Source organism: Lepidochelys kempii, chromosome 7 (assembly GCF_965140265.1).
Source record: "Lepidochelys kempii isolate rLepKem1 chromosome 7, rLepKem1.hap2, whole genome shotgun sequence".
NCBI classification, from domain to species: domain Eukaryota; kingdom Metazoa; phylum Chordata; order Testudines; family Cheloniidae; genus Lepidochelys; species Lepidochelys kempii.
The window spans coordinates 41,173,089-41,191,488 of record NC_133262.1 but is presented as its reverse complement, the minus strand read 5'-3'; the positions used below and the strand labels follow the sequence as shown (position 1 = coordinate 41,191,488).

The 18,400-nt window shown below is 42.4% G+C and overlaps 1 protein-coding gene and 1 non-coding gene across 4 annotated transcripts in view; both read left to right on the top strand.

Moving 5' to 3' along the window:
* Positions 1-18,400, top strand: part of IARS1 (isoleucyl-tRNA synthetase 1) — a 198,308-nt gene that overhangs the window by 16,631 nt on the left and 163,277 nt on the right. Inside the window, exons 1-6 of one of the 3 annotated variants that reach the window (XM_073352335.1) lie at positions 704-784; positions 3,753-3,847; positions 9,026-9,128; positions 14,397-14,523; positions 15,234-15,390; positions 17,293-17,412. In XM_073352335.1, the coding sequence (XP_073208436.1) occupies positions 14,405-14,523; positions 15,234-15,390; positions 17,293-17,412 (396 nt within the window). In that variant the 5' untranslated portion in view covers positions 704-784; positions 3,753-3,847; positions 9,026-9,128; positions 14,397-14,404. Of the gene's footprint in view, positions 1-703; positions 785-3,752; positions 3,848-6,265; positions 6,367-9,025; positions 9,129-14,396; positions 14,524-15,233; positions 15,391-17,292; positions 17,413-18,400 lie in introns of those variants that run through there. The other 2 variants (XM_073352336.1, XM_073352337.1) reach the window with 2 other exon arrangements.
* LOC140915440 (small nucleolar RNA SNORA84) lies at positions 9,186-9,320 on the top strand. The gene has a single exon (XR_012160177.1). It is a non-coding gene; the product is annotated as a small nucleolar RNA SNORA84 (small nucleolar RNA).

The following is an 18,400-nucleotide window of genomic DNA, read 5'->3' as shown; positions in this document are numbered from 1 at the left end:
GTAGGAGTAATTTAAAAACACAAACAAAAAAAAACCAGGACGGAGAGAGCAAAATTTGGATGAAAAGAACAGCAACGAGCAAAACAACAAAGAGAGACGGGGAAGGGGGGAGAGAGAAGGGAAGCAGAGACGGATGGAACTAAACCAGTTGAAATTATATTGTATACATCGGGTGCCTCTTATGCCGGCTTAGCTTTCGGGGGTACACACGGTATGTGTGCGGGGGGGGGGCTATCCCCCCTGCAGAGCAGAGCCCTCAATTGAATTAGATCTGTCGTCTAAAATGGATTCCGTGTCTGAAGCTAGGAGCGCACGGTTTGCAGATGCAGAGAGCCCCAGCGTGCAAATGCTCTAACTCAGCACCGCTACGCCGAGCCCCCACGCAGCATGTAAGGGCTGAGGCTGTCAACACGCCACAGACTCGGGTGCAGCACCGAGCACCAGCCTATTTCCCCCTGTCACGCGTGCGGTCTCCCAAGAAACGCCCCTGCAAAACCCAGGCGTGGGTCACGTCACGGCACGTCACGGCACGTCACGTCACTTCTGCACGCACTCATTCCCCTCGCCCTACCTCTTCAGTCTTCCTACCATCACATCCCCCATGATTTACAGTTACCAAGAGACCCGCTTGACCAATCAGAGGCTGCCTTGTTGCGGCCTGTGTATGGAGCGCGGTGATTGGATACAGCAGGCAGGCGTGTTCCTTTGCTTCCTGTCATGCTTTCTTTTGGTTGCATCATTCCCAGCCGGCTGGTGGCTTGGGTCGTGGAGGGCGAGGCGACTGGTGAGTGCAGGGAGCCGGGCTGTCTGGCGGGTTACCCGGAGGTGGGGTGGTGCTGTGCAGGGGGGGCTCAGCTGACTATCCACTCGCAGGGATTTGGTGCAGTGACCCCCCCCCCCCGTGGTACCAGCTGTTGGGGTGGGGACTAAGCATGAGGGGGTTGTGCCTGGGAGGTGAGGGGAGCGCTGCGCCTTAGTAGTGACTGCAGGGAGGGGTGCGTGCGTGGGAGGGGGCATGTGCCAGCTCTTGATGGGGTTAATGGGTTGCCTGGGCCGCAGGCAGGACCTTGGAGGGGAGACTGTGAGTGCCTGGTTCTTAGGGGTTCTTGGTTTGTGGCAGTAACGGAAGGAAGATTGGGGAGGGGTGTGTCTGTGTCCAATTCTTGAGGGGTAGATGGTTAAGTACAAAGCAGACTGTGAAGAGTTACAGAAGACTCTCACAAACCTGGGTGACAGGGCAACAAAATGGCAGCTGAAATTCAGTGATGATAAATGCAAAGTAATGCACATTGGAAAACATAATCCTAAGTATATATGCTAAATGGTGGGGTTTAAATTAACTGTTACCACTCAACAGAGAAATCATGGAGTTATCCTGGATAGTTTTCTGAAAACATATGCTTAATATGCAGCAGCAATCAAAAAAAGCTTACAAAATGTTAGGAGCCATTAGGAAAAGGATAGATAATAAGACAGAAAATATCATAATGCTATTATATAAATCCATGGTACACCCATCCATCACCTTGAATACTGCATGCAGTTCTTGTCACCCCATCTCAAACAAGATATATTGGAAATGGAAAAGATACAAAAAAGGCAACACAAATGATTAAGGGTATAGAACAGCTTCTGTATGAGAAGAGACCAAAAAGACTGGAACTATTCAGCTTGGAAAAGAGATGCCTAAGGGGGAGTATGATAGAAATCTAAAAAATCGTGAATGGTATGGAGAAAGGGAATAAGGAAATGTTATTTACTCTTTCACATAACCCAAGAACCTGGGGTCATCCAATGAAATTAATAGACAGTGGGTTTAAAACAAAGAAGGGGAAGTACTTCACACAGTCAACTTGAGGAACTTGTTGCCAGGGGGTGAGGTGAAGGCCAGAACTATAACTGGGTTTAAAAAAGAATTAGAGACTTTCATGGAGGATAGGTCCATTAATGGCTATTAGCCAAAATGTCCAGAATACAAGTCCACACCCAGGGTGTTCCTAAACCTCTTACTGGCATGTGCTGGGACTGGATGACAGGGGTTGGCTCACTTGATTTCCCTTTTCTGTTCATTCCCCTTTGAAACAGCTGGCAATGGTTACTGTCAGAAGACTGGATATGGACCCAGTATGGCAGTTATGTTCTTAACCTTTAACCCTGAGAGTAAAGGGAAACTGCTAATAATGAATACAGTAGAACAAATATTGCATTGTAAAGAAACATGCATTGTTAATAACTTTTAAGTTATTAAAACTAATATTTTAAAAGTCTGATTTTGTCCTTATTATAATTGCTACTTGCTTTACATGTTTCTCTTAGCTTGGAAATTGAAAATCAATGAAGCCAGTTTCATGTTTTTTATGATCAGTTTCTTTTTGAGGTTCCCAAAACTGCAATGTTCAAGTGGCAAACAGTGCACGGATGGTAAAGATGTCTGTTTAATATATGGGAATTTTAAACTGTCAATGCCTTTTTAGTTTTAGAAATATGAGATCATAACATGCCTCATGTTCCATTAAACTTCCATGGATTTGATATTGATTCTTGACTTGCTGGTATTTTTAAAGATCTGTAGAATGTAGTTACCTGTTTCCTTATCACCAAGTAAGCAACAAGTCAAGGAATTAACCAAAGGATGCTAGATAAAGAAACTAACATTTCTTGCAAAGTACAGTACTTTGTAAGCATTCTACTTGTACTGGCACATTAAGGGAAATATATTCTTAAGGAAGGCTGACATTTGTCTGGTTTAACTGTAATAGATTTGACTCCTTTCCCCTGGGGAAAAGTTACCCAGATGCCCCCTTTGAGCTGGAATAAGCATCTTTACGAATGGCCATACTGGGTTAGACCAAAGGTCCATCTAGCCCAGTATCCTGTCTTCCAACAGTGGCCAATGCCAGGTGCCCCAGAGGGAATGAACAGAACAGGTAATCATCAAGTGATCCATCCTTTGTTGCCCATTCCCAGCTTCTGGCAAAGAGAGGCTAGGGATGCCATCCCTGGCCATCCAGGCTAATAGCCATTGATGGACCTATCCTCTATGAATTTATCTAGTTCTTTTTTTAACCCTGTTATAGTCTTGGCCTTCAGAAGATCATCTGACAAGGAGTTCCACAGGTTGACTGTGTGTTGTGTGAAAAAATACATACTTTTTGTCTGTTTTAAACTTGCTGCCTAGTAATTTCGTTTGGTGACATTTAGTTCTTGTGTTATGAGAAGGAGTAAATAACACTTCCTTATTTACTTTCTCAACACTAGTCATGATTTTATAGACCTCCATCATATCCCCCCTTAGTTGTCTCTTTTCCAAGCGGAACAGTCCCAGTCTTATTAATCTCTCCTCATATGACGGATGCTCCATACCCCTAATCATTTTTGTTTTGCCCTTTTCTGAACCTTTTCCAATTTCAATATATCTTTTTTGAGATGGGGCGACCACGTCTGCACACAGTATTCAAGATGTGGGCATACCAAGGATTTATATAGAGGCAATATGATATTTTCTGTCTTCTTATCCATCCCTTTCTTATGATTCTGAACATTCTATTCCCTTTTTTGACCACCACTGCACATTGAGTGGATGTTTTCAGAGACCTATCCACAATGACTGAAATATTTTAAATCCACCATGCTAAATTATTTGAATTGTATTAATTTATGGTATAATTAAATTATTGATTTAATATATTTTAAATAGAATTTTAGTAAGCTCCTGATTTTAATGCGTATGTAATTGTATTTCCCTCTTCTAGGTAAAAAGACTGCTATTTGTCCATGTTAGCTGTAGCACCATCAGTACAGATTGAAGAACACCAGTCCCGCTGAATGTTGTCTCCTTTTAAAAAAAGTATGTTAAAAATTTATTCCCTAGTAGTATGTTGTTTACATTTAATTTACTATTCAGTAATAGCACTAAATTGTGAATTAAAGAAGACATAAGAGAGACAGCAAAATCATAGTAGTAGTACAAATGTATGCATATATATGGCAAAATCTTATTTCTTTCTTAAAATAATTAATGCATAGCTTAGTGTTTCATTCTGTGTGGAAATGTTGTCTTACCAAAAGTAGATATAGAGCGATTTCCACAGTACAATACTCTCACATCACTAGCAAAAACAATAATTTCTGCCTGCAAAGTTATGTCAATAAACTCAGAAAGTAATCGTGTCATGGTTTTTGTTGCTTTGTGTATATCTTTTTGGTTGCTTGGGTTTTCTGTCCTGAGCCTTTTTATCATATTGATGCTTGACTTGTAGTGGAGATTGATGGCATTTTAACTATATCTCTTTTTACTTTTATGATTTTAGCAGCATCAGTAGTGGGTGGCAGGTTTAGTTTTTCACTTATGGTGCAAGGCTTCCTCTTGGTATCAATTTTGAAAGATTTAGTGTACACTGCTTTTAAAACATTTTTGGAGACAGAAGTAACCTTTTGAAAAGAACTTCTCATTTAGGAGAAGTTAAACTTTAAAAAATTCAGCTTGCTTGGTTTCATGCTTTCGTGCCAGCAGAATGATAGATATTAAAAAACAAAAACAAAAAGTGTTTTAACCAGTAAATGTACAGTCAAAATCAATACAGCTTTTATCATCACTTCTGGTTAAGGCCCTTGTTACAGACCCCTGGGGTACAACCTGGACCTGTGGGACTGCTGTGCCCCCTTAACTCTCCAATCTGGGCTGGGCTGTCTCTTAAAATGCTATACTAGTGACAAGCAGCAAACCCCTCCAGGTGCTGTGATCACTCAGCCAACAACATGCGGAGACACACCAGCCAAATTGCATGAATGCTCTCTAAGCCACTCATGAACTGTAAACAAGGAGAGACCAGCAAACTTCCTCCCCCTCCCCGTGCCGACCCAGCCTCGCCCCTCAGAAATGTACCATCTCACACTGCTCAAGACCTCTTGAACAATACAAGCTCATTAATTAGTTCGCGTTGTCATCAAAGGATAGTGGACATTGCCCAGCCTTTGTAATCTGAGCAGATCCCCCAAGCACTTAGGACAAACTCACTGTTTACAGTTAAACATCAAAATAAGTTTATTAACTACAGAAAGATAGATTTTAAGTGATTTATAAGTGATAGGCATAGAGGTCGGGGTTGGTTATATAAGAAATAAAAGGTTAAAATTACAGTCTAAGTCCTAAACTTTATCAGACTAAGCAAGATTTGAATCAAGCAGTTTTCCTCACCCTACTGGATGTTGCAGGCTGCTTACAGTTCTTAGTAAACAGGCTGAATTCCCTTTTCAGCCTGGGACCAATCTCCCCAGTTCTTTTTCTTCCCAAAGTTCTTGTTTCCTTCAGAGTAGGTGGGAGAGGAGAGCAGTCAAGTGGTGATGGCATTGCCCCTTCATTTTAAACTCTCTTTGAGGGGCTGGAAAGATCCTTCCTGGTCACGGGGGCTAGGCAGTCCCTATTGTGTTCTCTCAGGGGTCTTTGGGAGGGGCCCACTGGGAGAGTAGATTGTCCTTAATGGGCCATCAACACATAGCAAGCTAGTCCTGATGTAAATCTGTGTTGGGGTTGTTAGTTGCTCTTTTGTTGCCACTAAAAGGCTAGCTGTGGATATCTCCTGGACTCTCAGCATATTGCAGTAACAAGCATGTAGCAAAACCTACTATCCTCTGAAGTTATGAATGTTAAACAGATCATGACTTCTCGAATAATACCTCACAAGGCATACTTTACACAAAACATATCATAATTAGGGCTGTCACGCGTAATTAAAAAATTAATTGCTATTAATCGCACTGTTAATAATAGAATACCATTTATTTAAATATTTTTAGATTTTTTTACATTTTCAAATATATTAATTTCAATTACAACACAGAATACAAAGTTTACAGTGCTCACTTTATTCTTTTGATTACTAGTATTTGCACTGTAAAAAACAAAAGAAATAGTATATTTCAATTCACCTAATACAAGTACTGTAGTGCAATCTCTTTATCACAAAAGTTGAACTTACAAATGTAGAATTATGTACAAAAATAACTGCATTCAAAAATAAAACAGTGTAAAACTTTAGAACCTACAAGTTCACTTGGTCCTACTTCAGCCAATCACTCAGACAAACAAGTTTGGTTACAATTTGCAGGAGACAATGCTTCCCACATTTTGTTTACAGTGTCACCTGAAAGTGAGAACAGGCGTTTGCAGGGCACTGTCGTAGCCAGCAATGCAAAATATTTATGTGCCAGATGTGCTAAAGATTCATATGTCCCTTCATGCTTCAGCCACAATTCCAGAAGACGTGTGTCCATGCTGATGACGGGTTCTGTTCAATAATGATCCAAAGCAGAGTGGACCGACACATGTTCGTTTTCATCGTCTGAGTCAGATGCCACCAGGAGAAGGTTGATTTTCTTTTTTGGTGGTTTGGGTTCTATCCACATCATAGTGTTGCTCTTTTAAGACTTTTAAAAGCATGCTCCACACCTTGTCCCTCTTTGGAAGGCACTTCAGATTCTCAAACCTTGGGTCGAGTGCTGTAGCTATCCTTAGAAATCTCACATTGGTACCTTCTTCGTGTTCTGTCAAATCTGCTGTGAAAGTGTTCTTAAAACGAACATGTGCTGGGTCATCAAAGGAAACTGCTATAACATGAAATACATGGCAGAATGCGGGTAAAACAGAATGGGAGAAATACAATTCTCCCCCAAGGAGTTCAGTCACAAATTTAATGAACACATTATTTTTTTAACAAGCATCATGAGCATGGAAGCATGTCCTCTGGAATGGTGGCTGAAGCATAAGGGATATAAGAATGATTAGCATGTCTGGCACGTAAATACCTTGCAATGCCGGCTACAAAAGTGCCATGCGAACGCCTGTTCTCATTTACAGGTGACACTGCTGCCTTCTTATTTAAAATATCTCCTGTAAATGTAAACAAACTTGTTTGTCTTAGGGATTGACTGAACAAGAAGTAGGACTGAGCGGACTTGTAGTCGCTAAAGTTTTACATTGTTTTGTTTTTGAGGGCAGTTATGTAACAACAACAAAAAAATCTACATTTCTAAGTTACATTTTCATGATAAAGAGATTGCACTACAGTACTTGTATGAGTTGAATTGAAAAATACTATTTCTTTTGTTTATCATTTTTACAGTGCAAATATTTGTAATAAAAAATTATATAAAGTGAGCAGTGTACACTTTGTATTCTGTGTTGTGACAGAAATCAATATTTTTGAAAATGTAGAAGAACATCCAAAAATATGTAATACATTTTAATTGGTATTCTATTGTTAAACAATACGATTAATTCTGATTAATTTTTTAATCGCAGTTACTTTTTTTTGAGTTAATCATGTGAGTTAACTGTGATTAATTGACAGCCCCAATCATAATCATATAATGGTGAATATGTGGGTACAGGGTGTCCTTTTGAGGTACAGTGTATCAGTATTTGGGGTTCAAATAGTTTCCATCAGCTTGTATCTCCCTCTTGTGTCACGGGAATGATGTTTTTTCAACAGACTGCTACATGATTTTAGTAAGGCTTTTGACACAGTCCCACATGACGATTCTCATAAGCAAACTAGGTCTGGATGAAATGACTGTAAGGTGGTTGCATAACTGGATGGAAGACCGTACTCGGAGTAGTCATCAGTGGTTTGGTGTCAAATTGTGGGAGGGTGTTGCCTAGTGGGGTCTTGGAGGACTATGTCCTGGGTATAGTACTATTCTATATTTTCATTAATTATTTGAATAATGGAGTGGAGAGTGTGCTTCTAAAATTTGGGGATGAGGCCAAACTGGGAGGCATTGCAAGTACTTTGAAGGACTGGATTAGAATTCAAAACAACCTTGACAAATCAGAGAAGTGGTCTGAAATCCACAAGACGAAATTCAATCAAGACAAGTGCCAAGTATTGTGATTAGAAAGGAAAAATGAAAGGGGAATGGAGAATAGCTGAAAATGATCTGGAGGATATAGTGTATCACAAATTGAATATGAGTCAACAATGTGATGCAGTTGTGAAAAAGGCAAATCTCATTATTGTGTATATTAACTTGAGTGTTGTAAGACATGAGAGGTAATTGTCCTGGTCGGCACTGGAGAGGACTCAGCTGGAGTACTGTGTCGAATTCTGGGTGTCACAATTCAGAAATACTGTGGACAAATTGGAGCGAGTCCAGAGGAAAGTGACAAAAATGATTAAAAGTTTTAGAAAAACTGACCTATTTAAGGAAAGGTTTAAAAAAAAAAAAAGTGGGTATGTTTAGTTTTGAGAAAAGAAGACAGAGGGGTGACCTGATAAGTCAAATTTGTTAAGAGCTGTTACAAAGCGGAATACAGTAATCCAGTTGTCTTTCACGTCTACTAAAGACAGGACAGGAAATAATTAGCTTAACCTTCAGAAAGGTAGTTTTAGATTTAGACATTAGGAAGAACTGTAAAGGTAGCTATTTTCTAGAATAAGTTTCCAAGGGTTGTGGTGGCATCCCCCGTCATTGGAGATTTGTAAGAACATGTTGGACAAATGCTCATCGGGGTGGTCTAATTTTATTTGTTCTGTCTCAGATCAGGGTGCTACTTTGATGACCTCCTGAGGTTCCTTCCAGCCTTAGATTTCTGTGATTCGGTATTTAATTCTTATACCTTGAGCTCCCATGGTGATGTGAGTGCAGTGTCTTGGAGGCTATGAACAGTGCAACCCAGTCAGGATGGGTACTGCAACCTGCTTCTGGGTCATGACACAAAGACCAGAAGTAGTAGAGTCAGAATATTGCATTGTTGTTTTTGTATTATGAATGGTCTGTCTTTAAGGCACTAATTTGTCCTTTATCCCCCGCTGTATCAAAGTACTAGATTTAACATAATAAATTCTGTGCTCTAGTCTTGTGTCCAGTTGTAGTTTATCTACTAATGTAGCAGCTTGATATAATTTTTGTGGTAGCAGTTTTTATTGGCTTAACGTCTGTTAGTATTGTTTATGCCACAGCTTCAGGTAACTAAGCATAGTTTTGTAGTATTAAAAGTCAAGTTTTTCTAAATTCTGTCCTGCAGATTGAGAAAACTGACCTGTAATGAGGAGTTACTACATCCCTGATCTTGCCCATTAAATGGTTTTTCGACGCAGTTCTGAAAAATTAGACTTCCATCAATTCAGGTAAAATTCCTTTGTACTGTTAAAAATAGAAAGTCTTTGCTATGCATGTGAATGTGTGCCCTGTGGTTACTGGAAACTGTTGTGTTGGTACAGTGCTCCAGTTAGTAGAAATGGGCCAAAAGTAATACTGTGGTTTATGCATGGAGTCTGTGATATCATAGCAGCCTCCATAGCCCGGTTACAGTTACATTTTATTAGTATCTTATGAACAGAAAAGAACTTTTAAAATATTTACTATAGTGAGTCATGAGGAATTGATGACTTCATTCAGAGAAGATCACCATGGTAAATACTGAGTAAACTTATGGTTTAGTATGTTTGTATTTGCTGCCAATCAGAGGAAACCATTGTGTTTGATAGAGTGTGTGTAGTGGTTAAGGCAGAAGGCTTTGCATTTGGGAAATATTGGTTTTATTTTCACTTCGGCCACTAAATGGCTGTGTGACCTTGGGGCTGTGAACAAAACATAGATGATCCCTTCCTCCAATAGTGACATGGAGCTAATTAATGTTTGTAAAGCACTCCAACATCCTAGGGTGGAAATTGCTGCAGAAGTGTGAAGTATTGTTATTTATATTAATTAAGTCTTAACATCTAGGCCAGGGGTTCTCACCAGGGCCGTCCCTACCCATACGCAAAGTACGCAGCTGTGTAGGACACCAGGAAATTTGGGGCACCAAATTTGTCAGTGCCCTGTGCAGCTGCGTGCTGCTCCAGCCCCTGCCCCACCTCTACCACATGGCCCCCGCCCCTGCTTCGCCCCAACCCCGCCCCCACTCCACCCCTTCTGCAAAGCCCCCGCCCCACTCCACCGCTTCCTGCTCCGCCCCAGCCCTGCCCCTACTCCCCGCCGCCGGTGAGTGCAGGCCCAGCCCTGCTGCAGTCCTCAGGGAAGTACAGCGACCTGGCCCCAGCTGCACCGCCGGTGAGAGCTGGGGGGAGGTTCCTCTTCCCTCCCCCCCGCCCCCACAGAGCCTTGGGGGGGGAGGGGGGCTGCGTAGGGCCCCAGAATAGCTAGGGACGGCCCTGGTTCTCACCACAATTTTTTTTGGTGCCCTCAGAGTGCGGCCACCAACTCTTGCTGGTAGCTGCTCAGACAATTTTTCATAAAATACTTAATTTACTTTAGAAAAAACAAATTTGCACATGTATATGTTCAAATCATAGTAATTTATGTAGGGGGTTTTTCAGACTCAATAATAAAAATAATGTACAGTTGTCTCTTTTCTTTACTGAACCTAAACAGAATAGAAACACAAATAAGGTGCTCTGCATGTTCTTGTCTTTTCTTATTGTTTCTCTCCCTTTTTTTGGCTGCATTTTTTTTAGACTTGCTAGCTACTGTGAAAAGTGATATTTGTATGTTTGTTAATATAATTTTTTCACAGCAGCAGACTTGTTAGCTAGCTAGGAGGCAGTAAAAAGTGATATTAACAAATATACAAATACCATTTTTCGTAGCAGACTTACTCAGCCCTGGCAAGCTGGGGAACAAATTAAACCTTGGATGGGGAGCTGGGTGGGGAGGCAGCAGTGGACATGAGAGGGGTGTTGAGCCTAGGGATAGAGTCCTGTGGCCAAGGGATGGAGGCCACCGCTGAGTCCTCAAAGCCCTGAGCCCAAAGCCTCGCGGTCAGAGCCCGTGGCAAGAGCACGCAGCCTGAGCCTGCTGCCCACCACACCAGGGCTGAAGCCAGAAGCCTGAGCCCCACCGCCCTGGGAAGATGGGCAACTCACACCAGCTGTCTGCTCCTCCGGTTGTTTTCAAAGGGGGGCAAGGCCCAACCCCTTCTGGCAGCCCCAGGGGAGGGGCCGCTGCTTTGCTCCTCACTTCCCCAAATCACCACCCAAGAGGCTGTGGCCGCAAGAAAAGCCCCTGGTGGCCGAATGCAGCCACAGTGGCCACATTTGAGAAATGCTGGTGTAGGGTTATTGCTCGCCTTGTTAGAATACACAAAAGCATTGTCTTGTTCAAGACTCCTTATAATCATCAGCTAGTGGTTTCCTTGATGAGCTATGTACCAGAAGATGACTTTGTGCTATAGCAATAACCAGGGCTAAATAGTGGCATTAAGCCATGTACTGGAGATGGCGCAGAGTCATGCTGTCCCAGGAGACATTTTTCTCTAAGGAGGTACTTCCTGGAGTGCACAGCTACTGCGCCAAGGTTCTGTGGATCTGTCTGTCGCTTGTCAACTGGCTCTACTGGCTGACCTTGTTGAGGGAGTGGACCTGCCTCCTTCATATATCCTTTGCACAGAAAAACACTTTCATCATCTCCAGTTCTGTGGAATCTTTGCACTCTGAGCACAAGGACTCCCTTTATGTGCCATTGGGTACTTTGCTTCCCTCCAACATTTGCACAGGGGTCAGACACAGTCTGGCCCAAACTTGTGAAAGATATGTGGCATATCCCCTCCTAAAAGGGCTATATATTTCTGAGGAAATATGAGGAAAATTGAGGAAAATGAGCCATCCTTACTGTTACGAATGTAGTACAAATCAGGGATTGAAAAATTCACCTGCCGCCTCACTTAGGTGAGCGGTTCTTGGATGTGTTTTGAGAATGATGGGTGTGTGACGGGTTCGATCACAGAGATCCCATTGGGACTGCCACTTGATGTGCTGAGAGTACCTCTGAGCCCATTTTCCCTGCCAGCTAGAGACTTCAGTACCCTGTCTTGTTGAGCCAGACACACTAGCCTGCTGCAAACACTGACCCAAGTCTGAACCACGTCCCCCAAAGCTGCAGACCTAACTGAAAACAGCTTAGAAAGTGCTCCTGTCTCTAGCACCCAGACACTTTGTTCCCAATGAGATCCAAACCCCAAATAAATCTGTTTTACTCTGTATAAAGCTTATACAGGATAAACTCATAAATTGTCCGCCCTCTATAATCCTGATAGAGCAATATGCACAGCTGTTTGCAGAATGAAACAAAGCAAGCAAGTTTAGGCCTAATATATTAAGAAACTGATTACAGATGAAATCTCAGCCCCAGAGATGTTCCAATAAGCTTCTTTCACAGGCTAGACTCTTTCCTAGTCTGGGACCAATCCTTTTCAGACCAACTTTGTAGTCTGTGGCCTGCGTCCAGCAATCGCTCACAATCCCGTAGTTACTGTCCTTGGTTCCAGTGTCTTTCAGGCATTTCTTTGGGGTGGAGAGGCCATCTCTTGAGCCAGCTGAAGACAAAATGGAGGGGTTTCCAGGGCCTTTTATATTCTCTTTTGAGGGCAGAAACCCCTTTGTTCTCCTGTGCAAAGTCACAGCAACAAGGTGGAGTTTGTAGCCACCTGGGCAAGTCACATGTCCGTGAATAATTCAACTTTTTACAGGCCGACACCACTGTTTACATGTTAGTTTGAACGTTCCCAGGAAAGCACAGATGTGGATTGGCATCTCCCAAAGTCCATTGTCAGTTAAGTGTTTCTTGATCGGGCATTTAGAATAGTCCTTTCTCAAGAAGCCGACCAAATGCTTCACTGAGGCTACTTAGAATCAAACACATTGAGATACAAGTACGTAGCCAATATTCATAACTTCAAATACAAAAATGATACACACATACAGACAACATAACCAGCAAATTATAACCTTTCCATAGACAGCTCACTTGACCTCCTCTGTACAAGACCTGGGGCAACCATAGGACCATCATCCATAGGCAACAATGATCTTTACGGTCACAGTTCATGTCAATAATGTCACAGGTGGACAGGCTAAGCTGTCATTTTCTGCAGCATTTAAACTTTCACATTTTAAAAATGAAGCTTCTGGATTTTATGGCTCTGTGTAAAAAAACACAAACAAACAAAAAACCTTTTGATCATGAATAGATGCTGTCTTCCTGAGTAGTGCTTCTGATGCTTCTCAGTGTACTTGACAAGACTGAATACAATTAACAAAGCTCTGTCTTTTCGGTTCTGTGATTCACAAACCTGTGGGCAGCAGTGAAACGGAAGACTCTGACTGTTTCATTTTTGCTGTGGTTTGGGAAACCCAGAGCAGTAGCAGCAGATATTGGAATAGAGACAGATTAAAGCTTCTTCCCTTTTTCACCGATCTCCACAGCCACTTAAGCAGACAGGATTTGTCCTGAATATCACTGTGTCATTGGTACCAGCATGTTCCATCAGCACGGGTTCCACCCCAGCACTCACTACAAATTTATGTAGATGTTTTGTGAAATCTGTGTTCAAACCTGAGTATCTCAGTCACATACTCATGTATTTCTAATGGTCAAATCTTCTAGCACTATTGCATCTCCATGTGCTGGAGAAATCTTGTTTGTGAATGAGAAATGATTGTCCTTGTAGTGAGTCATTGACTCAGCCAGAATTAGAGTACAGCTTTGGGCTCTGACTTTTACACTGGGCTGTTTTTTAGCTCTTCAGGGAATTGCCAGGAATAAGCAAGAATGGGCTGTTGGCTGAAAACTTTGGCTTGATTTTTTACTGAGAGCAGAGAACTTTGCTTCTGAAAAGTAGGTGAACAGGTTGATTAGAAATTGTCAGAGCCATTCACCAACTCCCAAAGTGCATAGTGGAGGTTTTACCACCAAATAATGGGGAGCAACAGGAGAAAAGTAATAAACAAGGGCAGAAAAATGTTACTGAACAGCTCTGGTTGCAAAGTCAGATAGAAATTGTTGCTCTCCACTTTTCTTCTTTCTTATCACTGATCTAATTCCCTGTCTCCTTGTCCAGACCCTTCCATCCTCATCCTTCACTACACATCTATTGTACTTCCTTTTACATTACCATGTTAGTTTAAATGCTGATTTGGGATCCAGCTCAGATCTCTATATTTAAAGTGTTAAATTTGAGCTGCTTTTTAATACCTGGGAGAACCACAACCTGACTAGAGGGGGGAAAGCACAATTTCTTAAGTTTTTCATGGAAGTGCTCCTTCAAATCTGGAAGAAAATTTGAAAGGGCATTTAGTTTTAAGTAACCAAGGAAACCCAGTGGAAAACCAACAATGAACGTAATCAAGAGTAAATGGAGAACCACTTCCTCATACTATTGTATCACCATGAAATATGAAAATACGTCATAGTGTATTTAGAACAGACTGCTACCTTAGTTATGATTTTGAAACAAGCTGCTAAGCTGTGATCAAGAATCTTACTGTGATATGGTGGAATATACTATGAGATTCTTTTCTAATGGCATAGTGTACTGTATTGAGAAGCTATTTATCCTTGCTTGTTCTGTCTTGAAAATCAAAACTCATTTTCTACATGATATTGTTTGATCCTTATAGGGGAAAGAATGGTTCAGCAAGTTGCAGAAAACATAAATTTTCCTCAGGAGGAAGAGAAGATACTGAATCTCTGGAACACACTTGATTGTTTTCAGGAATGCCTGAAACAGTCAAAAAACAGACCAAGGTAAAAAGTGGCATAAAAGATACAACTGGTATGCATGAAAATAAAGTGCTTATTTACCTGTAGCTCTTCTCCCTTCTGCTTGTCCACTCATACTACAGCTGCTGCCTCCTTTAGAACTCTATCTAAGCCAGCACCACTTTCCATGTTATTACCTTTTCTTTTTTTTCCTCCTGAAGGAGGACACACACACACACACACACACACACACACACACACACACACACACACACACACACACACACACACACACACACACACACACACACACACACACACACTTTTAGCTCCAGTGCTGGTATTGTAGAACCTCAGAGATATGAACTGACCAGTCAACCACATACCTCATTTGGAACCGGAAGTACACAATCAGGCAGCAGCAGAGAAAAAAAAATACAGTACTGTTAATTTGTTTTTTGTAATTTACATTTCAGAGAAAGCAGCATTTTTCTTCTGTATAGTAAAGTTTCAAAACTGTATTAAGTCAATGTTCAGTTGTAAACTTTTGAAAGAGCAACCATAATGTTTTGTTCAGTTACAAACATTTCAGAGTTGCAAACAACCTCCATTCCCAAGGTGTTCATAACTATGCGGTTCTACTATACAACTTGTGGAGCCATATAAGTAGGAGCAGCACAAGCACAGAAGAATGGTCTTCCTGTTTTGTGAGGGCTGATTTTGAACTAATACTTACTTTGCCTGTTGTTTCACAGGTTTACTTTTTATGATGGCCCTCCATTTGCAACTGGGCTTCCCCACTATGGCCACATTCTTGCAGGAACCATTAAAGATGTAGTAACCAGATTTGCTCACCAGAGTGGCTTTTATGTAGACAGAAGATTTGGATGGGATTGTCATGGTTTACCCGTGGTACGTGCAATAAGTGATCCTGCAGATATTTTTGATACCTTGATCTTTGCATATGGTTACCTGTGCATCTGAATAATTTGTTACTTCCTCTTCCCTGCCCTCCTCTGTTACTCCCCCCGCCCTCCGAATTCCTCTAAAACAGCGGTCCCCAAACTTTTGAGGGTCTTGCAGCCCTCCCCCACCCCGCCTCTCTGGAGCTGGGCCTGGGAGCGGGGCCATGGCTGCGGGGTGGGGAAATGTGGATAGGGATAAGGGGGTTGCAGCTGGGGGAGGGCCTGGGGCTGGGAGCTAGGCCACAGCCAGGAGCAGGGGTGGGAGCAGAGCTGCAGCTGGGTTGTGGTGAGGGCCAGCAGCCAAGCCTACAGCCAGGTGCGGCTCCACTCCCAGCCTTTTCCCCAGCCTCATCCCAGGGCGAGGAGCAGAGCCATTTGGCCGAGGCTGGACATGGGGCCAGGTGCACGCTGCGCTGGGAGCCAGGGATGTGGCTGGGACTGGGACCGGAGCAGAGGAGGGGGTGGTGAGGGGTTGGATGGCGCTCCCTCCCTGCCCCCATAGGGGCTGGTCTGGGCCCTACCATCCTCCCCACACGGTCCTCCATGCCACCTTGGACAGGTTGAATCACAGAAACCCCCTTGGGGCTGCCAACTGATGTGCCAAGACTACTACTGCCCCTGCTTTCGGACTCCGGAACCCTGCCTGGCTGTGCCAGACATGCTTGCCGGCCACAAACACAGACCCAGGTCTGAACCATGTCCCACAAACTGCAAGCTTAACTGAAAGCAGCTTAAGAGACGTTCCTGTCTTTAAACACTCAGATGCCCAACTCCCAATGGGGTCCAAACCCCAAATAAATCCATTTTACCCCGTATAAGCTTTAAGCTTATGTATAAACTTCTATGGATAAACTCATAAATTGTTCGCCCTCTATAACACTGAGAGAGAGATATGCACAGCTGTATTAATACTGGGGAGGGAGGGAGGAGAAACAGCTGTGCATATCTCTCTGTCAGTGTTATAGAGGGCAAACAATTTATTAGTTTACCCTGTATAAGCTTTATACAAGGTAAAATGGATTTATTTGGGGTTTGGACCCCATTGGGAACTGAGTGTCTGGGAGCTAGAGACGAGCACTTTCTAAGCTGTTTTCAGTTAAGTCTGCAGCTTTGGGGGACGTGGTTCAGACCTGGGTCGATGTTTGCAGCAGGCTAACGTGTCTGGCTCAACAAGACAGGGTACTGAAGTCCATAGCTGGCAGCGAAAGCAGGGGCAGAAGAAGTCTTGGCACACCAGTTGGCAGCCCCAAGGGGGTTTCTGTGATCCAACTTGTCACACCACCCCTTTGGGTTCTATCATCTCCTTTGTACATGGAGTACCTTTACATGGTATGTATTTTTTGTTTGGCCCCTGCATCCCAAATTTGATCCTGGGAAATGGAATGAGTAATGCCTGGTAATAACTTTAGTGGACTAGCATGTCATTTAGAAATTTGGAATGTTCCAAAGCAAATGATTCAATAAACTGTAAATTTTGCTGTGCAAAGTACAAGTAGCTATGCAAACCTATTGTTAGTAGTTGCCATGCAAAGGATGACTGTTTATTGATTTACTTTGTTTATGACAGCCCTTATTTCTGAAGGATAGACTCATCTATTACTGGTTTTATTGTGTATGTGAGTGCAGGTAATGGTTGTGGGAGGAGAAAACCCTGTACCTGCAAAATAGGAGCTCAAATGTACATGCTTTTTTGCATGACAAACTTGCACATTCAGATTTGAATCTGGGGCTTTGGATGTATTTGTATAGCCATAGGGCCGGGACAAAAATTTAATGAACTGGAAAATCCTGAAGGTTTCGCACTGCAATATATATTGACTTTTTTTCCCCCTCCCCTCCTCCTCTCCAGGAGTATGAAATTGACAAAACACTAGGAATCAAAGGGCCAGAGGATGTGGCCAAAATGGGTATTGCAGAATATAACAATCAGTGCAGGGGGATTGTGATGAGATACTCTACAGAATGGAGGGTAAGTAGAATGGTAGTATTAACTCTGCCTGTGTGTCTAAAATTGTGTGCAATTCTTATGGAATTCAGTAGGACATGGTGGAACTACTTTTGCTGCACCTGAGGAAAAACAGAGCAGAGCTAACAGTGTTGACTGATGACCACAGCAGTCCCGACACTGCCTTCTGTATGTCACAGTACTGAGATAAAGTACTTAAGCTGCCAGAGTCCCTACTCCCCAGGCGGTGGGTCCTGGCATCTGCATTTCAGAACAAGTCAAAGAATTGAGGCAAGGGGTTGTGAAATTGCATGGCATTGTCTTGATGACGCACTGTTAAATCGCAATGTCCGGATGTCACTGTGTGGTGACATCAGAGGGAATTCAGAGAGAGCAAAATCTCAAATTGAGATCCACTGTTTCAATGTGAATAAAAGTTAAATCTGAAAAGGACTAAGATTTTAACTTCAATAAAACATTGACCAAGAACATTGGGCGTACATCACAAATTTTGGTCAGTTTGTACCCACAAAACTTGTCAGCATTTTTTGTGCATGTGGCTTGCTTGTGATGGTGAATCTTTGTAGATGTGCATCTACTTGATTGCAGGAATAAATGTAGTTTGACTCTTACTGTACCAACATATATCAATATCAGGAAAGGTCTAGCCTGTTTTTGGTCATGTTGCAAAGATGGCACATCGCACAGTTACCCACCCAACGAAAGGATATCGCTTATCGAAGTGAAGCATAATGTTCATGTAACTTACTCATTAATTGACTTATGTGCTCTATGTGAGTAGATGTGAAGCAAAGACTTGTCAGAGTCCTTGTGACTTCAGCAATGTGGCTTCCTAGTATAGAGAGGCCAGAGAAGGCAGCTGGTCCTGAAATAATTTTGTACAGTGTTTACACAATGGCTTTTCCAGCTCTGATTTAGATAAATGTTCAGAGCTCTCAGACTAAGTAACCCTGTAGAAATGGAGAGAACTGTGAAACTCTGTTCTTCTCCC